Source organism: Phyllostomus hastatus, unplaced genomic scaffold (assembly GCF_019186645.2).
Source record: "Phyllostomus hastatus isolate PE091 unplaced genomic scaffold, TTU_PhHast_1.1 phas_scaffold_78, whole genome shotgun sequence".
Lineage (NCBI taxonomy): Eukaryota > Metazoa > Chordata > Mammalia > Chiroptera > Phyllostomidae > Phyllostomus > Phyllostomus hastatus.
This window is the reverse complement of record NW_025334041.1, coordinates 28,590,981-28,617,575: the sequence shown is the minus strand read 5'-3', so window position 1 is coordinate 28,617,575 and position 26,595 is coordinate 28,590,981. Positions and strand designations below refer to the sequence as shown.

The following is a 26,595-nucleotide window of genomic DNA, read 5'->3' as shown; positions in this document are numbered from 1 at the left end:
TAGAAAAAACTCTCCCTTATGTGGCAAGGACCCTTGGCCTCAATCCTAGCACAGCCAGGACTAACCATGTGGCCCGGGACAGCTGACTTCCATCTCTCTTGAAGTTCACAGTTGTGTTCAATGGGGAGGTGGCTTGACTCTCCAGCTCCAACTTTTGACCTCTTCTTTGTAGGCCAGGTGGGCTTGCATTAGGAAAAGAGCTGATGGAATACTCCATACTAACTGAGAATTCAAGTTGCCATATTTAGTTGACTGTTATATTTTATTCAAATAAAGAGCTCATTTACATTCAGCTTTCAAGAGAAAAGACAGAAATTAACATTGGGAGGCCTGCCTGTCCCAAGGAAACCCCACGAGGAAGCGGCCACTTTCCCACCCCCCCGAAGACCTGCCTTGAGAAGGAAACACAGACAAGACTTGGATTTCAGTTAGTCTTTAATAGAACTCCAACTCTTTAGTAGTAAACAAAGATGTAAGTGTAAAATATCCAAACGTGTTATCTCTCAGTAGTCCCGAACAGTCACAGTGGTCACGCTGTTGGAATAAAGGTCACTCACATTTTAAGGAAATAGATCTACCCTGTTTCAGTGGAATTCACCTCTGGAAACTGGAAGGAAGAGGTAAGGCTTATTTTGTGCAAGGTGTATTCACTTTACCAAAAGCAGCTTCTCTCTCCTTAACTTGGCATTTAAAAAAAACTGTTCATTCTCCTTCTACATTAAAAGTGCTACAAGAACGGAAGGGCCTTCCCTTGCTGAAATAAAATTAACCATACAAGTCATACATTCCTGGCTCGAGTTGGCTGGTTAAATTCCCTCAGAATTAGCAATCCATAGAAAAGTAATTGTTAAGAGAAGTTAGCATGCTCACATCTCACATACCAACAGTACAATTTAGAGTTCACAATATAGGGCTCTGTGGTACAAAGTGCCTATGAGCAGCTTCCTATCATACACTGAGGCGACAGAACTCCCCTGGAGGACAGATCCATTGTTGGCATAAACTGTTCTCACCACAGGCTTCTCAGATAGAATGTTCTGGATGCGGAGAACCTATTCAGGAGAGACAAAGGATTACTGTAAAACCACCATATGCCTGTCAGTGCATCACCAATAATCCACCTTTCACAATGAAACAATGATTAAGAGGGCACGTTGTTGAAAAATAGCAGCTACCAATCATTTTAAATGTTTAATTGGAGTACTTTCTTAAACCTTCAAAGAAAGTACTTTCTTAACATCTACTTATTTCATGCCAACACACAGGATTTAGCATTATTACAGTAATTGAGCATTAACAGAAATACTTCCACACTAATGCGTCTACTTTCACACTACTTTAAAGCTGGAACAAAAGTCATGACATGTGGTGTGTTGACAATAAGCCAGGTATTTAAAAAATTGCCAGTATGCCACATAGGGAGCCCACATGTCTTTATAAAAATGCCTTTTCACTAGCTGCCACCATAATTTAATACATCAAAAGATTACCTTTCTAAAAGTATTTAAGCAATGTGAAACTCTGCCAATTATTGGCTTAAAGCAATTGCAAAGCCACTACATTAGTTTACAGTATTATTGGTTTAAAAAGACTAATTAAACAAACCAGCCCCATGACAGTGTGCTGTATCATTAGTTCAAAGGCCTTGAATAATTAAGGATGAAAACTAAAAATATAAAAACCTCTGATGAAGGAGGATTGTTCGGGTCATAAATGAAGAGCTTCTGGCCGTTAGGATGACAGCCCACCAAGATGTCCCCCGAGGAAGGATCAATGGATAAATTATCCACCAGTGTGTCCAACTTGAGTACCTTCCAAATGAAAAAATGTCAATACCTAAATGACACGAGAAACTTGATTAAATAATTTAGGGCTAATCTTTCCTGCCTCTATGCATGTGAGGAAATTACATCTCCCTGCTTCCACTCCTTTAACATCAATATTGCTTAGAATGAATTTAATAAACTGATTTAGAGTCACTCTTCATCTTCCCTGAAATTAAGAAAGCTAGGGTGATAATCCATCTCTCTAAAAAATGAATTCCTTTTCCCTCAAAAGATGCACAATGATCAGTTAGTCCAAGAACTTATTCAAAGCAAAATAGGAAATTCTTAATCAGTCTAAAATATGTGTTATCAAGCAGGAAGAAAATAATAGTGATGTGGAACCCAATTTCTACCTTCATTTATTATTGAAAGAACTGACAATGTGCATAAATCTTCATTTCAGAATTCATCTATTAGTCTTTTCAATTGTGAAAATTCTTATTGGAATTCATCAGGTGCCATCGCTCCTTCATGTAATGGGCTCTAAATCGGATGCAAATATCACTTCCAACCCAGTGGGGCAGGTAATCTTGGCCAGTCTCTGTGATGGCTGGGACAGGAGACTCCGCCAGTTACAAGGTGGTAGTGCCTGAAAAACCGGAATGCCGACACTGGCATCCATACTCTGTTCCGAGTGAGGTATTGCTATAATATAGTATAGCTATATAATTTCAGAGTGTAATAGATTAATGTCGACTTTATATATATAAAGAAATATTTACCTTCAGTTGAGTTAAATTCATATTAGGATGTTTTTCCAAAACATGAATTTCATGAGCCAAGGTATCAGCAACATAGATGTACCTTTGCAGAAAAGACACATTGGTCAGAGCTCCATGACAATACAGAGGTTCATTACCACAGCAGGCAAGCATAACTCTTAATAATCTGCAAATAAGTTAATCAATGATGGGCCCTCAAGCAATGCTTGATAAAGTCAATTTTTATTTAAAAGGTAAGCTTTCAAAATCAATTCAGTGTTGCTACAACAATCATGGAATTGTTAAATTATTTTTCAAAAAGTTTGTAAGGAAAAATAGTATATAGGACACCATTTTGAATATAAAGCCTGTAATATCTGCCACCAAAAGGACAACAGAACAAATATTTGCCTTCAGAAAAGAAGCTTTTATATTTCACAATATAATTTGATAGTTCTAGGTATCATTTACATGTTACAGTACAGAACAGAACATGTTTTACTACTTATTAATATTCATTAATATTTAATAAAATGTTTATTAACATATTGAAAATGTTAAGAGTAAGAGCTAAGTACCTACTCAGGACAATCTGTCCAAAGAATGAATTAATGGACTACTTTGATTTCACTATTTGAATGGACTGTTCTAGGGCAACCGTTCTATTAAGCAATTGTCATGAGTTAAGCCATGAACTCAGTATTGTGACAGAAACATAAAAAAGACACAACCTTTTTCCCCAAAAAGTTTTTAGTATATTGGAATGATCAGACTAGTTTGTACACATTAAACAAATAATGCAGCATGACTGGTGCTGTAAGAAATACTTCAGGTCTAGAGACTGAAGAAATATCTAGACTCTTGAGAACACAAAAGGGCTCACAAAGGAAGGGGCATCTGCACTGATATGGAACCAGAGACGGGATTTGAGGATATGAGGACAAAACACCTTCAAGGCAGAAAGAAACATGTGAGCTAATGCACAGGGGCAAGAATGAGAGAGGCACGTTTGCAAAATAATAATGAATTCTTTGTCTGAAGCATGGAAAAGTATCAAAACAGTAGAAAAGGGAGGGTAGAGTTAGCCCATTAACGAAATTCCAACCCTTTAGCCTGCCTTGATTTAATAAGCAATTGGGTTCCACTGAATTTTTAGAATAACAAAGAGGCATAATAACAAATGGTCACTTCCATTCAACAATTACTAAGCATTTGTTCTGCACCTGGCAGTGCTTAGCATGAGTCAAAGATGAAGCAGACAGAGCTCCCTCTTTTGGGGGCTCTCAAAGGCTAGTTGAATAGAGAGAGAAAAATTGACAACAGTGGCAGAAAATGGAAGTGGGCTGCAAACAAGTTGGAAGAATGTCTAATGCTCTAGCCAGAGAGGATGAGACACTATGCCAGGCAGATGTCAGTGGAAAGGACAGGGGGCGAGAGTGGGGGTCCACACAGGTACGACAGACATGACTCACTCCCTGTTTGGCAAGAAACGGTACAAGAGCAGGATTAACGTTTAAGCCCCTTTTATTATTACTATTATTGTTGTTGTTGTTACTACTTTTAGTGTGAATGACTGGGAAGTCTGACTCAGAAAGGTGAGAGCTGGTAAGAAAAACAGATTTGGCTGGAGAAGTTAGACAGTATCAGTTATAGACAAGATACATTAAATGATTAGACATGCATTTTCTGTAATCAACGTGAAGGAAGTTTTGCCGTGAAAATGAAGACATTTAGTTGTCAAGAACTGCCACATTTATTTCATGTTATATGTATAGTAGTTTAAATGGTTCCGAGTGCTTAGGCAGTAAAGAGGAAAGTAATAAAGAATTTAACATCTTTTCTATAGGCTGTGGTTGGACCTATAAAAATAGTAAGATAATTATGGAAGGCAATTTGACAATATCTATTAAAGACATTTAAAGGGATCATTCTGGGAGCAAACAGGTCTACTTTAAGGGGCTGTTCTACAGAAACACTTCTACAAATGTGCAAAGAGGAGGGGCTCATTAGCACCGCATTTAAGCCAGTGCCCAGTTGGCACTGGAACCCAGGTCTGTGTGACTCCCAAATCTGAAGATTTCACCATTATACTATAATGCTCCCAAAGGAGTTTTTCCTTAAAAGATATTTGGATAAGTGTAAGTAGTAAATGAGACATACAAAATGGTGTTTACAAAGAAAAAAATAATCTACATATCCATCAACAGAGAATTAAATTAATTAATCATCCTTATAATGGAATAATGTATAGCCAATAAAACGAGATATTTATTTAAAAGAAAACACCTACCTGATACTTTGATATGTATATATAAATATGATCCCATTTTATTAAAAATTACATTTATGCAATTATATAATGATATATAACAAAAGTCAGATATTGCATGTAAACATATAATACATATAATTATATAATAAATATATTACATATACATATTTAATCATATATCACATATGTTATATACAATAGACCATAAATATTAAGTAAGCTATTTCCACACTGAAAAAAAAAGTGAAGAATTTGGCCCATGACCACGACTGAGAGGAAATGAAGCTACTTTTATAAGGGATCATACTTTTTGTCAGGTGAAATACTAATCCCATTTGCTGAATCAAATCCTTCTGCTACCACTTTAACTTCACGTGGACTATAGTAAACAACGTTTGTCCAGTGCAAGTTCAAGTATGTTTCCAAATACTTTAGGAAAGGATCAGAGAAATAGTGGTCATTGGTGGCATAGAAATGTGTAGGTCCAACAGCTATGATGTCACTCACACTGAAAGAGAAAAACAACATGTGAGAGAGAAGAAAAAGCCAGTTGGTCTCCATATTAAAGATTAGAAATCCAGAAGGTTTATACAATACATGTGATAAATTTGGGGGAAGAGGTTTCTCAGGAAAAGCTTAGCTAAAATCACATAGCTATAGCAGTATGTAATCTAGTGTAATACCATTTGCCAAAGAACAATTTTGTATGCTACCAGGTAATTTGAAGACAGGACATTTAGCAATTAAGGCAGGGTCTTATATTAAAAAAGGACTTGGTGCCAACACTATGGTTTTTGACAGCAAGAAATGGAGGGAAGACAGCTACCTTTAGTATAGAGACTTTTTGGTTAGTGAGCTGGTTGGTAGGCTAATAACATTTACCCCGCTTGCATTTACTCAGTTGCTGGGTCTTCCTGAGTTTCTTTGCTTAGTTATTAGTCAAACGACGGTTGGTTGTTCAATTTCTACCTGACTCTCAAAGCCAACCAGCCAAGAATGACCTAGCACTCGATAAACACTTGCAGAGAAATGGATGATGAAATTGCCACAGTACAATGCTTTAGGTGAGAGATTTATATGCTAAAAACAATTACATTTTTAAAACCAGTTAGGCAAAGGTGTTATTAAATTTGAATTCCAATGACCCGATGCAAAAGTTTCTGAAAGAGCTGCTTTCTCCTTTGTGAAATGAAAAACAGCTACAGGTAGGTGGGCCCCCTCTTTCTGAAAGAGCTCTGTCATGCAGAGGCTGCCTAGGTGGTATTTCTGCTCCTGTTTATTATGAAGCGCATTTCTGGAAGAATGGCTGAAGTTACATGCTTCCCTAAGTAGGGAAGTAGAAATTAAAATTATCCATCAAATTCATACTTTAAAAAAGCAGTAGGCTAATGCCAGCTGAGCTAGGGAGATACACGACTCTCTTTTAGTCACATTATCAGTCAGCTGTGTGTTCCTGAAGGAGAAGCGACCCACTTCCAATCTGAATCCTTCCAATTCTGTACGGTCATTAGCTCGTGGCCACCACTGACCCCATGAGAACACTTTGTATTAGTCCCTTACAAAGCATACAAACTCTATACAAAGCAGGCTGCTCTTCCTTGACAGGACAGGTATTGTTGTTTAGTTGAGTGATGAGTCATCTAAGATGGAAGGGGACAGCAGGGAAAATGGTGAGGTTTGTCTTCTACTCCCACGATGGCCCTGAAGAGCATCTCTCCCTATAGTTTTAGCATTTCATCATTTCTCAAGGGAGTCCGCACAGAACACTGATTATTGTAATGAGGAACATCGACCTTCCCTGCTCTACAGGGAAACCACACACACAAAGGCATGTTTATGTGCGTGTGTTTTAGGGAGAGGACCACCATGGGGAGTACCTGAAATTCTGGAAATAAAATGGAGAATGAACAAAAGGACAAAGTACCTTGGAAGAAGCTCATGTTTGATTGTTTTCAGATGCAAAAGAAAATTATCTTCTTCTTCAAATTTAAAAATTTCCACTGTATTCTTGGATTCTGGGTGGTTTACAACAAAGAGATAAACTGTGTCATCTGAGAAACAGGAACAACAGAGTTAATTTACCAGAGAACCCTGGGACCTCTGGGCAGACACTGACATTTAAATACCCTGGGCAAGCAAAGGTTAAATGTCTGGGCTGTAAGATGAGCGAACGGATCCTTCGTCCTCCCTGTCTTTCCCATCACTGTTTGCCTGGTGTTATTTCTGATCACTGGTCCCCTGACCTTTAAGAAAGAATGTTTTCCACTCCAATACAGAATTCATGAATAATCCGTGGATAGTTTAATTCAGAAACCTAGCTCTTCTTTTTTAATGCAATGATCATAGTGTATATAAAAAGGTTATGAAATCTAAACATTCTTTCAGGTGTTAACTGTTCGAAATTTCAAAATGTAGCATAATTTACACTTGGCTGAAAAGGCAAAGGATCAACTTATTTGTATGAAGCATACAGGAATAATTCATGAGTTAACTGCTCGCTTATAGTAGACATGATCCGAATCTATTTTCCACAGTCATTTACAGACCATTGCGAGTTTCTCAACATTGGTAGCTCATCAGCTCTTACCGTCTATGAAAGTGCTGATCCCATGTGGGTTAAATGATGCCAAATTAAAGCCACGGCTAATTCTTAATTCCAATGCCCTTGGCTTTTCATCTTTGAGATCCATCATTAGTATTCCTCCAGGCTTATCCGGTGCAAAACTGTGGAGTCCTGGACATTTTAGACCCTTTTCAAAACAGGGGAAAAGGTTAAATATAAAAGCTTCAGTATTTTTATGGACTAAAGTGGGAACTATAAATAAATAATAAATAGAGACTTTGGTTAAAGGCGGTGGAATAAAGCTACAAACACAAAAAATGCAGAGAGGAGACAATAGGGAAAATAATAATTAGGAGCTGAAAAGCTGAAAGGTGGACAATAACTGATTTTTCTGAGTTGAAGCAAAAGACTAGGGGTTTAGTCTCTTCAGAGAGTAACCAGAAGGTTAGTGAGCAGGAAGGTACCAGCTAGAGTTGAGGGTGGGGATATATGAAAGTTTATACACTGACTGTGGATCCTCAAGCCCACAGCCTACACTTTGCTTCTGCAAAGCCAGAAGCCTTGGTGAGTGGAGTCAGTCAAGACTGCCCCCATGGGATGCCTCACATTCCATGTCCACTGCATTAGCAAATCCCGTTGACTCTGCCTTGAAAATACATCCCTTCATAAGGATGTGAACACCCTTCACCACTGCCTCCATGACTGTCCTGGTCCAAAGCGCCACCGTGACTACGCAACAGCCTCCTGACTGGCCCTGGTGCTTCTGTCCCTGACTCCCTGCAGAAATCTAGTCTCATATCAATGTCTGTTCAGTCAGATGATGTTACACCTGTGATCGAAACTCCCATCTCACTCAGATTAAAAGTGAAAATTCCTACGATAGCCTAAAGGCCCTATAAGATCTGCCCTGGTCACCCCGCTTCACACTACCCCACCACGGACACTCCACCTCTGTGCCCTCACCTCCTGTTAACCTCGTCCTCACTCATGCTGCCTTGGCCATATTGCTTCACTGATGTTCTTCAAGCAAACCAAGCACATTCTCACCACAGGGCCTTTAAACACACTGTTCCCTTTGCCTGGGAATGCTCCCCTCCCCGGACCGGAGATCCAGGCCTTCTTCCCTCAACTTTCTCTTCTTTTTCTTTTTTTAAGATTTTATTTATTTTTAGAGAGGGGGAAAGGAGGGAAAAAGAGAGGGAGAGAGAACATGATGTGTGAGAGAAACAGCAATTGGTTGCCTCTCTCACATCCCCAACTGGGGACCTAGTCTGCAACCCAGGCATGTGCCCTGTCTGGGAATGGAACCAGCAACCTTTCGGTCCGCAGGCTGGCACTCAGTGCACTGAGCCACACCAGCCAGGGCCCCTCGACTCCTTTATCTGTGCCAGATGTCACTTACTGCCATTTGACAGATAAACCTATAGAAATGGCAGCCTGGCTCCACGCTCACCACGGCTGTCACTCTCCACTGCCTCACTTACTTTACATGTTGTTAAAGTGAGGCCACTATCTGCATTTGTTCCCTCCCCACTGGAACGTGAGTCAGGACTCTGTCTCATCTGTTTACTGCTAGAACCCAGGACCCGGGTTAGTGGATGGCACATGGTCTGTCCTTTTTTCACTGATTCCAAATGCCACCTTTACCGTGTACTAGATTCCTGTTTATATATTGGTCTGTTTGAGGGCTCGTGCTTATTCGTATGCTACATATTAATTATCACAGCTTTATTTATAAGATATGGCAAAATACACATATGGCAAGTCCCCATATCCCACATTACTGCTTTATCTTTACACTATAGTCCTATATATTTCTGTTCATTTATTTTTCTGTATAAATTTTGGAAATTTAGCTGTTGTTATGAATAAAATGTTGTTATTATTATTATCATTATTACAACTACATTTTCTATTTGATTGTTCCTAGTGCATAGGAAAGCCTGAGTTCCTGGAGCTTCTAATCAGGATTGAGTTAGAATTTTACTGAATGTCTTTTTTGGCACCCACTGAAAACATCAAGGTCCCTTCTCTTTTAAATCTTTTCAGTCATACTTTAAAAGAGTATCAAAAGAAGTCTCACTTTATGCACAAAATTGGACACAAGAGAAATTCTCTCCAATTAAAAAAAACGTATCAAGGCTGGCAGGGCCAGCGAGCAGAACAGAGCTGGAGTCATGCTTCTGCCACCCAGCAGCGCTGCTTCAGTGGGCCATAATCTCTCCTCTACCGATATCCCACAAAGAACAGCCTGGCTTCCGCACACGGGAAGCTCTGCCAGGGACGGTGATAACTGTTCATGGTTATTTTAATTCTCTCTATCGCTTAAATCTGTTTTTCCTCCTTTTTAAAATTTTACTTTTACTGACAATAGAATACACACAAAATTTACCACCTTCACCATTTTTAAGTGTACAGGTCAGTAGTGTTAAATACATCCATGCTACCATCTAAATCTTCTTCATAATCTACTCTGTGTCATCTAAGTCCTTATTAAGTGTGATGTTGGTTTTGAGGTGACCCTCAAACCTGTAACTATGGAACAGGACGGGTTGGGTGGGCTAAAATCCTTAGAAGGAGAATAAACAACTGACATGATATATGAGTTATTAATTTAGAAAGGACCATATTCTGGGAAATACTAGAAACAGTGCTGAGTACATTAAGGGAATAAGGGGGCTCGTTTCTAGATTTGAAAAAAAGAAAAGAAAGTCATATAAGCAAAAAAGGATACAGGAAAAAAAAACCCCAGGAAATACTGTTAACCCAGTTATGAGACCACTGTGACTATAAGCCCCTCAGCTAAAATGGCTATAGATTTAGCCCTTGCTGGTGTGGCTCAGTTGTTTAGAGCACCGCCCCATAAACTGAAAGCTCGCAGGTCTGATTCCCAGCCAGGGCACACTCCCAGGCTGTGGGTTTGATCCCCAGGCAGGGCACGTATGAGAAGGCAAAGAGGGCAGCTGGCTGACGTTGGATCGATGTTTCTCACATCGATGTTCTTCTTCCCCCTCCCTTGACCCCTCCCCCTCGCTCTCTCGCAAAATCATCCTCCTCAGGTGAAGATAAAAGAGGAAAGGGAAGGGAAGAAATGGCTATAGATTCATGTGCTTAGAAACCTCAGTCTTCCAAATTCAGATATATTCCTATGGGGAGAAAATCTTGAAATAGTGTGCCCTGGATTACACAAATCTCTGAGAGCCCCTCCTTGTCAAAAAATAAAAATTGCAAAAGCAACTGCCTTCCACTTCACTCAGGATGTCTGCATCTCCAGTTATGAATAATTTTGATTTGTAGCCCTAGTGTTTCTTCCTCAGCCTGTCGGTATACGTGCGAGCTTGTGCCCCTGAACAAACCCACAGTCCTACTAGAAATGTCATTTTACTCATCCTGTGGAGGTTATTAAATAAAGCTTTGTTTACAACCGTATTTTAAAAATTTAATATGAACATTCGTGTTTCTGCCAAAGCCCACAGCATTTCCTTTTTCCCTCTGTGCTAACAATCAGCTGTGCACTGGCTTTCCTATAAGAACCATCGGGAGCCCGAAGAGTAGTCTAACTTCATTCTCATCTGAGCCGAGTCCTCTCACCTCTCTCATAAGTCTGACAACTATTTTATTAGTGTTGTGACTCTCTTCTGAAGCATCTCCGACTTTCTCACATCCCTCCTGAACTTCAGAGCCTGAAAACAGCAGATGCCGAGAGGAAAAGGAATAGTTATAGGCTGCCTCCAAAGTTGGGGATTTCTTCCTCTAGGAAAACCGAGACCACGAAGATGCCAAGGACCCTTGCTTTGGGCCCAGCCCAGAAAGAATGACGGTCTGAACATCCTCATTGGCCCACGGAGACAGCTTCCCAATTACAGTGCATACTGACGTAGGCCAGCATCACACGGGCCAAGCGACTTCAAAGTCATACATGTGCCCTGCAAAGCTTATTATCTTTCTGCTTGTAAGAATTAAGGCACAGTAGAGGGTATAAATAAGCTCCGTCTATGACTTTCTACTTATGGTTGGCTGTACAAGGAGAAAGGAAAGAAAGAAAAACATTGGCCCTCTCTGCGAAAGTTGGTCTATTGTTTGAAAATAAATAAATAACAGCAAGAGTATGAGCTCAAAGTTGAACACTGAATGGAAAGAAAGGTAGACGCTGTATTTCAAACAGTATAATGTCCCACTGAATTTTCACAATAATGCCCCAAATACCCTTCTTAATAAAAACTTTTAAAACACAGATTGCACTGGAACATTTTAGTGCCATGCCGTGGGGACATAAGGGGCAAAACTCCAACTGACAGAGACTTTCTCATCTCTGCATTTAGATAAGTTTGAGCAAATTTTCCAAGATCCTGTTTGACCCTTTTTTTTAAGAACATATTTTTAAAAGCGAGGAATTTTAAAAATAAGTCACTGCTCCGCAGGCCTCCTCAGACTCCCCTGGCCCTCCTCCCCTGAGACTGGGAAGACCGAAGGTACTCACCACACTGAGGAAAGCCAGACCATTGGGGAGAATGTCAATATCTTCGGCGCCAGCTTCTGCAAATTCAGGAAACAGATAAATGTCATGTTCAAATTCTGTTATTTGTTTAACGGAGCATAACTAGGACTTTGCTTACTTTATCAGTGCCTAAATCTTTAGGGATGGTTCTGATTTTTTTCCAAGGAACTAACACTCCTCAATGAACGTCGTCAGTCTAAATCCCTTCCGGCAGTGAACTTCTGACTTTAAATGTTACATATTTCATGTTTACTCAAATCAAAGTCAAGTAATCACCACATTTCCAGGGCTAATACAGAAAAAGTTGACATCTGTACACTCTTATGATAAACATCCAGATGTCTGTACAAAAGTAATTGACATCAGGGGAATATTACTTTCAAAATGAAGGGCTCCTAGTCATTTAACCATGCAAATAGCCTTGTCCCTTTCTCTGCTCATTCAATCTGAAGCAAACGTAGACATTTCTCTCATTAGCAGAGAGAAGACACCTGGGATTACATATCCCCTCTTTAAAAAACAATGCCTGCTTGTTCTCAAGAGCAAAGAAAGCTTTCTGTTTAATCTTTAAATTTAGGCTTTAAATTGCAGGGGAAAAAGCTAGCAAAGGAAAATTAATGAAAAATACCATGCACCTAAGCCAATTGAAGCTTCTAACGCATGTCTCTGAGGCAGACTACAATTACTATTGATTGTTTATTGATTGTTGGCAGTACACTCCAGACACCACAGCAAATAATTAGACATAAGACCTTCCCAGTGGTCTCACTGTGTAAATTGCGGAGACAGATAATAGATCCAACACCAGAAAAGAATAAAAATGGCAGAGATTAAGCCAAATCATGACACAGTCTTTGAATCCACAAAATCAAATCTTCCCCTTTCCATAAGATTTCTCTAAGATTATATTTCTAGGTTGTCAAAAACAAACAAACAAACAAACAAACAAACAGCAACTATCTGGTCATTTTTGGTTTTGATTCATGAGTTTGCATTTGGCTGGTTGTCTCCAGTGTTGCTGGCTCTAACACAGTAAGGTAAAAGAAAATTAAAATGCCAACAACTTCTTTGTAAAGATGATCCATATGCCTGTTCCTTGGAAAGGAGGTATGTATCAGCTTAATCACGATATAGTGAAAGAAATTTTAACCTGGGGTCTGTGGAACCCTAAGGAGCCAAAATGGGTTTCGAAGAGTTTATGGCTCTTTTGAAATTCTGTGCAATGTAAAATGTCTCCTGTATGTGCAGATGAGATTTTTTTGTGAAAAGGTTCCTGGGATTTCCAAAAGGCTCTGTGATACCCCCAAAAAGGTTCTGAAGCACTAGGCTCTAGTCGCATGGCGGTTCCCCACTGGTAACGAGCAGGGGCCCGGGAACCCCCCAGTGCGCGCACACAGAACTGGAGTCCACGTTTTGCTTTCTGGATCCAGTTCATTGAGTAGGAGCTCAACTCAAATTTGTAGTTTCAGAAAAATTATTTAAGGCCATTTCATTTCCATGTGTATGTGCTTACACACAGACAAAAAAGACACAATTGTTTTTAAATGTTTCTTTGGATGGTAGGATTATGAGTACTTTTCATTGTCTTTATATTTTTCTTTGTTTAAAATTTCCTTCAAATGATAGTATTGTTTAAATAATCAAGAAAGAACAATGTTTTTAAAAGATATTTTCATTTCAACTACACTGTAACTTCTTTATGTTTAATTCCATAGCCTAATTCCAAAGGGCGAAAAAGGCACCTGCAGCTTTCTTTAGGATACTTTCCAGATTTACTCCCCTATCTTTTTTCCTACAGCCACTACTTAGGCTTTTATCATCTTTTATCTCCAACTTGGTGTAATTACTGCAAGGAAGTCAAATGCTGCAGACATTTTTTTCCTCCAATAATAATAAAAAAAGGAGGAGTACTAGTAGCATTAATAGCTACTCACATATTGTTTACCAAGCATCAGGCTCCTTAAGTAAAGATGCACATTATTTCATACGTCTCATAGCCCTAAGCAGCAATATCATGATCTCTTAATATATTTAGAACAGAGAATACGGAGGCTTTGAAAGGTTAAGTGAATTATTCAAGATCACAGACTGGAAAGCTGGGACTCAGATCCTTTTGTTCTGACTTAAAAGCACACAGGAAAAAAAAATACATCCTAGTATTTAATGACTTTTCTGTCAGAACCATTCCCTGGTTCCTCTCCATAGACACTTCACTTTGTAAGTTCAACTACAGTCAATTCCATGAGTTGGCTTTCCCCCCAAAATGCCTGCATCCATACCTCTCACCAAGATCGACACCAATTCATATCCTGTTCTTTAAAACCTCTTTCAAACCCCCTTTTCTCCAGACAGTCTTCTAGCTTAGCACATCTGATTTTGACCCCTTCTGATTCTGTTCACAATCACCTCTCTGCATCAGAGACGGCCAACCGCTCCCCAGTATCCGTGATCCCCTTCCTGCTTTTCAGCTACCAGCCCACGGCTTCAACATGCCCAGCCCTCTCCTGCTGGTAGATGTGCCCTTTGTCTAAATTTCAGTTCATGGGATGTGACAGTAATACAAGATGTATGCAACTACTAGGCAAAATGAAGTAAAACTAACATCTCTGTAAATTTTCTTTTTACCCCTTCCTGCTGGGAAATGGTAACTAACCAGAGTTCTTGTCTTTGACCAAGATGGAGGCCACGTGTAGAAGAGAGCTGTGTCGCTTCGTCAGCCTTTGTCCCTGAGTGGCCACCTCAGGCGCGGTCACCTAGTCGGCCTAGGCCATTTGCCCATCTTGGGACTACCATGGTAAACACATTTCTCTGTTCTCTAGGTTACTTACTGTAACTTTACAACAGCAAAGCAGCCCTTGTCATACCCAGCAGAGTATCCAAGATGTAATGTGGCCTCTTCCCCCCACTTTTTCAGTATACTAGTCAGCTACCTGTATAATCATTCTGGGAGAGTGATTATTAGAAAGAGAATTTGCAAAAGTTACTGAGCCTTAGGTCCTCATCTGTTATAAAAAGAAAAAAATACTTCTATTTCATAAGTAGTGGGTTTTTGTTGTTTTCCTACTCATAGGCTGACTGTAAGGTACTTAATGACAAGAGCTACACATTTTAATGCCTTTAAAGAAAACCTCCCAAGCAACAGTAGTTGTAAAGGTCTTGATTGCCAAGTATATAAAATCTTTAATTCACTCCAGTGAGATAATACATTCAAAGTTTTATTTTAGTCCAGGACTCTGAATGCCAGCATTTTGAAAACCACTTAGAAAATGTTTTAAATTTTCAAGCTTCACATAGAGTCCACTAGTTCTTATCATTATAATTTTTTTTATTTAGAAACTGGTATTTTGCCAAATCCTAGGTGTGCAAAATCTTAGTTTCTGTGTGTAAGACACACTGGGAAGGAATAAAAAAATGGAATAGGGAACTCCCTTTCTGTCCCACAGAAGGTACACATCCTGTATGTGTGGTAGGTGATTATTACTTATTAAAACAGAAAGACACGATATGATATGGATAAAGCACCAGTCATGGTAAAGGCAGCATTGCTGTGTGTGTGTGTGTGTGTGTGTGTGTGCACGCGCTGAAGAGGAAGGGGTAGGGTCTCACCTCTTGGAGGGATTACTTGGCCTCAAGTACATGGCTACTACTGTTTCCAACCTGGAAAGTAAACATGAGAACCTCTCTATCCTCGCTGCATACCATGAGAAGTTGCTTTTCCCTATATAGGAAAGTATGGCCAGCACACTGTGATTTCTTGTAATCAAAGACTGCTGAATAAGCAACTGTTGTTAAAAACATATAACCACAAGCTATTATTAACCATTACACATCACCCACATAGCATTCAACACATGTTTATACAGTGTGTGCTAACCACAGAACAAAACCAAAAGAAAGGAAAAAACCCCACAATTCTAATTGCATCTAAAAATGTATCCCAAATGTGCTTCTAATCACTCATCGTCTGCGCTCTGTTGCCTTCTGAAGTGTCTCGGAGGCATTAAGCACTTCACAAGAGGGGCCATAGGTGACCTATTCCCTCATTCTCTCCAATTCCAGACAGCAGCTCACACACATCACAACATAAAGGTCACAAACAGAGACAGATGCTTGTTCTGAATACAAATGTTGTTGGGCTGGTTTTTCTCTGAGGGGCCCTCCATCCCAGTGAGTTATAACAGCAATACATTTGGCAGTGTGTCCCATACTGCGTCCAGCTGTGCCCTGTTGTCTATTCTGAGACTTGAATTCACAGAAGCTGGGCTTCACAAGACAAGGGCTGCTTAATAATTCGATGATTATTAACTCAGTAGCAAATATAACCTTAAAGATGACTGACCCAGCCTCCCAGCATCCCTTCCAGATGCCATCTGGCTTTTGCTTAGTGACCAGTTCTGAGGGGACCCTTCGTGATGGCAGCCAGAAGGCAGGATGCATTGCTGAGTTCCTTGGGATTCCAGATAACCTTAATTCTAGAATTGTCTGTATAATTCAGCACAGATCTGGTCCATCTGGTATTTGATACTGAGTTTATAACTTCCTGCTAAATGTTTGGGCAACTGAGACAAAGAGAAGCCCCAGGAAGGAGTCAGGAAGTCTAAGTGGAGAGAGAGAGGACTGGGAAGAGTAGAAAAGCAGCCACAGAGGAAAGGAGACAGAACGCCTTGGAAACAGATGTGTAAAGGAGAAACAAAAAACTCCGAAGCACAAAAGGCTCTTCTGGATGTTGACTGGGTTCATGAAAGTGAAACATCCTTGTGTGGGATCCAGAAAGGCCAGGCCACTTCTGCTTCTGCTGATCACCACACGTTTGTGTTTGCTAAGAGCACTGCGAGCCATGTCTGGAGAGGGCCTGGCTGTAAATATGAGCCATGGAGTTTCTGAGTGTTGCCAACTCAAGGGCAACATAGTGATAACTGTTGAAACTGTAAACATAGCTGCTAGATGAACAACAGCCCCACTACTAAGGATTTATCCTGCAGGCAAATAAATGCAAGAGCTACACATACAATCACGTTCACTGATTTGTTTGCAGCTGCAAAAACTGTAACCACCCAAATGTGCGTTGAGAAGGGAAATGGTTAAATAAATCATGATACATGTATGTACCAAAAAGAATGAGGCAAATCCCCATGTGCTGATGTGGAAAGCTGTTCACACTTCATTCAGAATAAAGCATGTTGCAGAATGTAAGCTTATACTAAGATGCCAGTGGTGAAGAAATGGATACATATGTGCTTCCCAGATGTTATGTTTTTTACAAATCCGAAGCAACACCCTCCACAAACAAAAGAACTACAACCCACTTTACTGCAGTCGTCGCTTCATTGCGATGGTCTGGAACCAAACCAGCAACATCTCTGAAGTATGCCTGTATGTGTTTGCATTCGAATATCAGGAAGCATAAGAAGAAGCCTTTGTAGAGATAAAGGGCTATTTCTGTGGGGAATAGAGATTTTGTTGAGAGATTTTTATTTTCTACATATAACTTGTTCTCCTTCTGTCTTACCTCTAGTAGCTGACTACTAAGCTAATGGAACACAGATCTCGGACACCACAAATGACAAAGAACACAGAGTTTACCAAAAATGTTCCTAAAAGTCAGTAAGCAAGCAGGAATGCAAAGAATAAACATAGGATTATATAAATAATTAATAAATTACAGTCAGAGTAAAGAAGAAATACAGGGAGCATGAGATCGAAAGAGGTTGGCTGAAGACGTTCTGTTGATCTAATGTGATCTTTCCTCTGATAAATAGTAATCGGGTGCCAAAATGCTGTTAAAGAGTTTTTGAGTGTTGATGGCCAACCAATGTGAGGTGGATAACAAGCAATTTCTCATGCTTACCGATGCCTTTAATCAGGTGGCAGTTTGGAAGGTCTACAGATTCTACTGCACTGGAAGCTTTAAGTCGATTCCTGTTTAAAAAAAAAATCATGTTTATGTATTTCCTGCTTTGTTGCAGAAAGGGTTTAAGAGGCTTACAACCATACAGAAAACATAGCATTAATCTAAAGCAGAGCAAAGAGAAGGAAGACAAGGGGAGGAACATAAAACAGCACCAAAAATGAAGTTGAAATAGCAATGCATATATCCTAGAGTTCTAAAGGTGAATGTGGGTTGTAAAAGAAAATCAGTTTCTCAACTAATAAAACTTCTAAAGCCAGTTTCTATGCAACTATAAACCTGGCCCCTGGTCACCTGTCTCACAGCTCTGGTGCTGTGGGAAGAGCCCTAGCTGTATAACCAGGAACCCTGTCTTCCCTCTGAGGACCTGAGAGCCAAGAAATGCTCAGACCCTCTGCAAAATGACACCATGATTGAGGGGAGGGCAAGAGAAAACGGCACTGTTCAGAGCCTGGCACACAGAAGACACCCACAAAGACTTACTAACACAGGGGAGGAGGCCCCATTCCCAAGACAATACACACTGGGGTGAGGAGTTTGGAGAGTACCGCTTACTTTGGCAAAACTACTTGCTGTTGCTTCAGGAAAACTAATGTGCAGAAATAATGAGAAAATGTGAACGTACAAAAGGTATCCTCCCTCTTTCTGCCCACCCGGGAGCAGAAGGCTACAGAGCAGTTTGGGCAAACACATCTGGGGTCTACTGTTTTGGAGGTCATGTCCTAGAGGCTTCCCCCTTCTTCTCTCACTGTCGCACCTTCTCTATCTGTCCTCTACAGTCATAAATAACAACAATAGTGCAGGGAGTTTGCGTTTTTCAAGGTGGTTCATACATCCCCATGATGAAGAGACCAGAGGACAACTTGCTACTTGTCTCTCTCCTATTCATCTCCTCGACAGCTTCTGGCTTCTAGACAGTGAATATGGGGAAAGCTACTGGTTTCTCAACAAAATCAAACAAAATAACCTAGGCCTAGATAACCCAGAATCACAAACAGCTGGTGGGCAATTATTATATACAGAGGAGGGCAAAAGTAGGTTTACAGTTGTTCATATGGAAAGATATGCAGGTTTTGATGATTATAAGAGCTTTATTAACTCAGACTGTCACAACGCAACTGTAAATCACTTCTGCCCATCCCTGTATTTTGGCACTTCTAATTGAAGCACTAGTATGTATTTGGAATCACAGAACTGAAATAGTGTTAAGTTTCTTGAAACAATATAGCAATAAAGCAACATAAAATAAATGAGGGCCTTGGCTGGTGAAGTTCAGTAGATTGAGTGCGGGCCCGCAAACCCAAGGCTCACCAGTTCGATTCCCAGGCAGGGCATACGCCAGGGTTGTGGGTCAGGTCCCCAGTAGGGGGTGTGCCAGCAGCAACCACACATTGATGTTTCTCTCCCTCTCTTTCTACTTCCCTTCCCCTCTCTCTAAAAATAAATAAATAAAATCTTTAAAAAATAAGTGAAATAAAAATATAAAATTTATAGATACACTAAAAGCAAAAAGTAACAACTAAAATTTAAAAATAAAGCAAAAAATACATTAACTCACATTCATGAATTGTAGGAGGGATTTGAAAAGGAAAACAAGTATATTTAGCCTAACGTTGTAGCTGTGGTAGTGATACTTACTAGTGATGAGGACACTGGTGTTGATCATTATGGGTGGTAAAAGGAAATCAATAATAAAAGTAGCTAAAATATACTGACTCTGCCATCATTGTGATTTACCTGAATGAATTCATTAAATTTTTTTAAAGTATATATTATTGATACAGCTGCCCCAATTTTTCCCTTTGCCCCCCCCGCTCAGTACCCCCCCCCCCTTAAAGTAGGTACCAATACTTCCACTGATTCAGAGGTGAAGCAACTCTCCTGAGGTCCGGCACCCCGCTGGGAGGCACCGCTTAGAGGCTGTGCCCGAATCTGCTCTTGCATTTTTCTCGGAAAGGAGCAAAGGAAGCCAAGCTGTGTATCTCCCTTATCAGTCGGACTGCCTGACCATCGACAAGTCAGTCAGCCTCTACAGGCCTCAGTCTTTACGTGTGAAATAAAGATGAGACTAGATGACCTCCAAGGTTCTGGTGACATCGTACGAGTCCAGGTGTAGCTGTGTCAGCAGGCCACAGCCGCAGTTTTAATCAAGTTTCTGTATCGCCCATTTGAGTGTTAATTTTATACAACTTACTATCATGCCCATTGGACTGTACAAAAACCGGGATAATGATGATTACCACCGACCTTTTTCAAAGATAGACTAGATGGATAAAATAAAATCCAGATGTGTTGGAACAACTTAATATGGGGCATTTTTCAGAGTCAACTTAGTGTGCGTGAACGACTGATGACTCCACTTTGCAATGGGGCGATCTTCATCAACTCTTCCAGCTGTGCGGCATCAGCGCTCCCCGTGCAGACTGCCTGCTGTTAAAGCTGAAGAGGTGCACAGGGCCACGCGCAGCCTCCAGTTCACCAAATCAGGTGTCCTTGTCTTCAGGATAAAAGAAAGAGAGGGTTTCTCTTCCATCCTTTGGGATCCATCGAGAGTTTCAAATTCCTTTGGTAGAGAACTGCTAGGGTTTTGTGTGGCAGAGCGACCAGCTCCCTGCTCCTCGGGGACCGACCTTTGCATCCAGAGCAGCAGCCCTACCAGCTGACACACCCAAAGTCGTTCTCAACCCCTTCCTCCTCCAACCTTCCCACTGCAGAGGTGGGCAAGGGAAACGGTTGCCTTTCCGGCCTCCTTTGTATTTCAGGATAAACACATGACCCAGGCTTTTAGGAAAGAGTTTTTGTTCTGGAAAGGAAAGGCAGACACAAGAAAAGAGGTGGTGGGCGTCACTCCTTCTCCCTTCACAATCTGACTGCACATGCAGTGTGTGGGACTACTGCCACCATCCAGCGCCCTTCACAGAAGTGTGGGGTCCTGAAGCTCTTAGTAAAGGATCTAAGGACAAAAATGTAAGAATCTAGAACTAGTGATTTGATGGACAAGCTCTAAAATGACTCACCGAGTTTTATCATGTGAGAAAAATAAGCCTCTATTGTGTAAGCTACCACTAATTCGATGTATGTTCTTGCAGCTGCAATGCTCCGAACTGATCACAGATTTCAGCAGTTTGGGAGATACACAAGAGACAGTGAGATGAATTTCTTTGGACTAGTAAATCAATAAGCCCAAATGCATTTATGCTAAAAAAAATGGTACAAGCACTGCTAAGTGGTATCTTTGCTAAAGACTGTTGCTCCCAACACTTTCTGTCCATAGCATGCTCATGAATGGACTTGGTCAGACAGCTTGGCCGTCTCCAATCCGCAGTCACGCATGCATTGCTAGCCAATCACAACACTCCTCCCCACACCCCAGGGCTGGCCGCAGACACAGTGTTGCAGGCCACCACTACCAGTCTATAAAAATGGACATTGAAGATGAAAGCTATTTGCTGTCTCTGTTCTAGGTTCCTTTTGTTTTTCTCACGTTCCCTTTCTTCTTCATTAAAATTTGGTTATTTTCCTTTGAGTTACAAGTATATGACAGGTGTGATACGGGAAAGAACATACACTGCCTTCTTTCAACTGAGCCAGCCATCCCTCTCCAGATGACGGCCACTGAAAACACGCACCTCAGGGTTCTTAATTTGGGGCCCAGTGACCTTTAAGGAGTCCACAGGTAAAATTGCAAGATCTGTGACCTTGGGTGGAGAAAAATACATCTTTACTTAAACCTCTAACTGAAACTAAGTGTTTCCTTTGATGATGGGAGCAGGTAACAAGCCAAAGAATTTTCTACTAGCGGTACCCGCAACTCTGTCACTAACAGAAATTACAAGCATTGCAACATTACATGTCAGATGTGGTCGACATCTCAAAACCATTTATACTCATCACTACTTCAAAATATCTGCTCTTAGATATTCAATGACCTCTAGATCTATTTAAGGCTTTAATAAAGAAGTCCATGTTACTTATCATACATTAAATTAAAAAATATTTTGGCCATGGTATTTAAGTACCAGAGAGTATTTCAGTTTGTTTTGCACTTCTATGCATTGTATTCTATGCATTTACAAAGAGGGTGCCGAGGAGCCACAGCTTGCCCACACTGCCAAAGGGACCCATGGATACAACGGCCAGAACCCCTGCTTGCACATCATTGTTGTTACAGGTAATTTCACTGAACACTTACTATGTGTCTGACATTGTTTTAGCACATTCCAAGAATGACCTCTTTTATTTTTCATATCCCCACTATGGAGCAGGTTAGGAATAATTATTCCCATCCTACAGATTAGGACACTGAGACACACAAAGGTGAAATAAAAAGCTAAGGTCTCAGGTAAGCAGTGGAGCTAGGAAATGAATTCAGGCTACCTGTCCACAAAGCATGAACCAACGGTCATCATCATGAAATTGACGCAGACTTCTTTCACTCAGGAAACAGTATTGTCCATCTGGAGTGAAATGAGACAAGGGCGGTCAGTCATGCTCACACCCCACTGGGCGGTAGCAGTAAGGCTGTGTGACTGACATGCCCTGAGCAAATTGGAATGTGGTCTTGCTACCAGGCACTCCTTCCTTCTGTATCTCACAACCTCTGAATTTACCAGCCACTGATGGGGCTTTAAGTACAGACAAATAAGGACAAACTGGGGCTTTATCTTTTATGTACAAACCTGTAAAACCCTTTGGAATTTACTCCTTGGGCCCTTGTAATGCTTGCACTTAGTAACTAAGAATTTGTGCGTAACCCCGCAAGGCTGGGATAAAACTCTAACAATGGCAGGAGAGCTCGGAGGCTGTGGGGACCTGGGGTACTCGGTATCTGGAATGAGAAGACCTGGCTTAGGGTACAGGTTCAGCACTAATTACTTATTAAACTAACTGGTTAACCTCTCACAGCCTTAGTTTTTACATAGATAATATTGAAAGGAAGACATATATGAAGGCTGAATAAAGTCAGAAATGTAAAAGGGCTTGCTTTCCAAATGTCACTAAATGTGCACTTTGGTTTAATATAAAGAAATTTTGACACTTCTGACACAGTGACAAGCACACTGTAGTCACATAACAAATGATGAGGATGGCGGTTTGAGAAACAAGCTGATCCTTTAGAGAGATTCAAAAGCAGACTGGAGAGCTTCTTGGGGGAGCTGTCATAAAAGTGTCAGGCAAGATGTAGAATGTTCAGACGTTTGTTTGGGGGTTCCTGCCCACACACAGGTCTCTGATGCACTCAAGTCTCATGATTCATTCCAACCTGCCTACTCTGCAACAGAAAGCAGCTGGCCTCGGGACATTTGTGTATTTCTATTTTCCCTTTTATTGCTCAACCAGGGAGGAGTGGAAAAGTTGGGTATATTATACCAGCCTCCCCTGAGAACCTTAGCCAGTTACAGTTCAGAGAATAAGAGACAACTTTGATGCCATTTATCCACATGGGACATATTTATGCTAAAAATTTATTCATTGTTTATCTGAAATTCAAGTTCAAATTTAAGTGGGCACCCTGGGGGAGAGAAATGACTTGAGTGCCAAAGTACGGACTAAAAACACTGAGTAATGAAACAGCAGGTACCAGATTACAGCAAACAAACAAACAAAACCCCTTTGTTTTTGAAGAGCCTTTCCTTTGGGGGGGGGGGCGGGTAATGCTGCTTTTTAAAATAGACTCTAGTCTATGGCCATACAATCCTGAGCATGCCCTATCTCTTCAAAATCACTCTAAGGGTCTGAAAGGAGAAATGGTACGCATTTGAGCACTCCACCAAACTCTATAAATAGCAGGTACTTGACAGTCTACAATCATAAAGTCACCCAGTTACAAGATACAAGAGGCTCAGTTAAATTTGTATATCAGATAAATAATAAATGATATTTTAGTATAATTATGTACCAAGTATTGCATGGGATATGCTTATTCTAAAAAATGATTTGTTGTTTATCTGAATCTCAAATTTAAGTGGGCATTCTTCATTTTTATTTGCAAAATCTTGCCACCCATCACTCATCCCAACATTCTCATATCAGCTGACTTGGGGCTTCATCTATCCAATGAAGTTACCACCCTATAAAGTTACTATCGATAAAGTTTATCACAGTCAAATCTTTATAAAGAAAAAAGTGCATTACATTGTAAATTACCTGTTAGGTACATTCTATGTACATAAGCTTTATTTACTTTTTCTTAGGTTTGCAACAATGAGATTTATCATTTAAAGGGACTTACATTTAAAAACTCAAGATCAGATTACACAATGGAATACTACGCAGGAGAAAGAAAAAAGTCTCCTACCTTTTTCAGCAGCATGGATAAGCCAGTCAGCAAAGGACAAATACATATGACCTCACTTACAATGGGAATCCAATGACCAAAATAAACTAATGAGAAAAACAGAACCAGAGACATGGAAACATGGAACAGACTGACAGCTGTAGGAGGGGAGGAGGGAGGAGGAGAACAGTGGAAGGAAGGGGAAGGGACTAGTCAAAGAACATGTATGAGTGACCCGTGGACGTGGACAACAGAGAGAGGACTGACCACGGGTGAGAGGGGTGGGCTGGGTGGAGGGGAGCAAAAGGGGGAAGACTGGGACAACTGTAATAGAATAAACAATAAAAAAAAACAAGAAGAAAAAAAATCAAAGTTCTCACCTACTGTGAATATTTACGAGCTGTGTGGATGTGATAAAAAACTAAACTATTTAATACTTCTGTTAAATCATTGAGAAAATAATTGTGGCATACAGTGAACAAATAGTTGTAAAATATCTGAAAAGTATAAACTCTATATAAACTAAAAAATGTATTACAAGTTAAAAAAACACAACAGCAAGATTCATAAGAAGGAAAACATGGTTAATTGAGAAAGCTCCAATTTGCAGCAAGTAACTGGTGGGTGGAAGTTTAGAGACAACTTAATGAGTTTGTGAATTCTGGTGGTCTTGCCTTTGAAACTGAGGCCTGACTGGGGCCAGACAGACCACACAAAATCATTCAACTCAAGAATGTTCTGCAGAGGACAGGAATTTACATAACTTGAAAATGAACGCCAACATGTTCATTTCCTCCCCATAAGCAAGCCTCTTCTAATACTACCACCAATTTTCCCCAACGCACACACACCCCTTCAGCTGCAGATGAAGCTATGGCTACCGCAGAGTAGAGCTGAAAACTCCGGTATCTATCACCTGTGACTTCCCCCATTTCTGAGATTCCAGAGCCTGGGCCCCTGTTATTCCCTCCCAAGGACTGCGATACCTTAACTGGTTTCCCTATATGCTCTTTCTTCCAATACTTCTTAGCCTTAACTGCACATTGGAAGGACCAGACCCACTGACTCAGAATCTGTGGGGGCGCAGCCCAGACATCAGTCCTGCAGGAGAACCAAACTGCAGCCGGGACTGAGAACTACTGCTCTACTACAACTCATCCACCAACTTCATCTCCACCCAGCACAACTGTGCTGTATGTGGTTTAACAGGATCCTGTTTAGAACAAAACACACAACAAACATCAATAGTTCCCCTTTGCCTATCACAGCAGACCCCAATTTCGTAACATATTCAACCATCACAAATCTATCCTCCCTTCCCCCCACTATTCACATACCTTCCCTTTATGCCCCCCTCAAAATGTTCTATTGCTAGTCTCCACACCGCTGCACCCTAAATCCCCTAGTTCGAGCAGCACTCGACACCTGGGATGGCCTCCTCCATCCCAGTGTGTTTCATCCGACCTTCAAGGTCAACGTCCAATGTGTCTTCCCACCGAACTCCACCTTTAGGGGGTGTAATCTTTCTTCCTTAAGCCTGTAGGGGTGCTTGTACCTGTCCTGGGCATCCTAATTTATACATACATATTTTTTTCTCCTCCTTTGTAATACGGTAAACTTCTTAAGGGTGAGGACTGCAGCATACATAGGAGGTGCTCAATACTTTTGGAATTCTTCTGCATGAAGCTTTTTAAATTTGAGTTGGTAATTTAGGAACGATGATGTTTTGCCCACCCGTGTTTTTTAATTATCACTAAAATGTGAGATAGAATAGGCTTGTGCTGTCTGGCATTCTGGCTTCAGGGTTCCAAGGTGAAGAGATAAACAAGGAAGTGATGTAAGACCGGTAGCTGAATATCGCCAATTACATTTGATCCAGCGCGCCAAGATTAGAAAGCTTTTCAAACATGCAGGGGAGAAGTGGAGAACAACTTTATTAGACGGAGGCTAGCCTGGGCAACAACGAGAAGCAGCACCAATGACCTGAAATAAACCTTTATAATTAAAGTTTCAATGCATGAGGAATCGTTTTGTTTTCAAGCCAAAGCCCTTAGGTTTGCCTTCGAGCACTTGCAAAGCACTTGCTTGTCCATCTAAGTAGGAAAGAACTTTGTAAGCGGCAAAGGGTTGCAAACTTTCTAAAAAGTCTCAAGATTCAGCCCAAAGTGTGCCCGGTTTTGCTGGAAGCCGGGGGTGGAGTCAGGGGTCCAGCCAGCGGGGGAACAGAGTGTGATCAAGAGTTCCCCACCGGCCGCGTCCCCGGCGCGGAGAAGCCCTCCGCGGCCTCCGCCCTCTCCGCAGCCCGAGGGGCCCCGGAGTCCAGGACTCACGGGCCGGGGAGGCTCTGGGGAGCGCGTCCCAGAGCCGGGCGGACGGGCCTCGCGGCCCGCTGGCCACTCCGAGGAGGCCCCACCTACCTGAGCGCCAGGAGCCTCTCGCCCAGCAGCGCCAGCGCTATCCCCAGCAAGCTCAGACCCACCAGCCGCCCCATGTCACGGGAAGCGGAGCCGCTCGCTCCGGCCGGCGCGGGAGCTCTGTGGGCGGTGCCCG

At 41.1% G+C, this 26,595-nt stretch overlaps 1 protein-coding gene across 1 annotated transcript; it reads right to left on the bottom strand.

The window, feature by feature from the left end:
* Positions 1–417: 417 nt before the first annotated feature.
* On the bottom strand, positions 418–26,595 carry PON2 (paraoxonase 2). Its single transcript, XM_045828808.1, has 9 exons — positions 26,463–26,595; positions 17,709–17,779; positions 11,843–11,898; positions 7,387–7,549; positions 6,724–6,850; positions 5,107–5,307; positions 2,549–2,630; positions 1,683–1,811; positions 418–1,052 (listed from the first exon to the last, which is right to left on the bottom strand). The coding sequence occupies exons 1-9, from the start codon at positions 26,534–26,536 to the stop codon at positions 894–896; spliced, it is 1,062 nt and encodes a 353-aa protein (XP_045684764.1). The 5' UTR covers positions 26,537–26,595; the 3' UTR covers positions 418–893.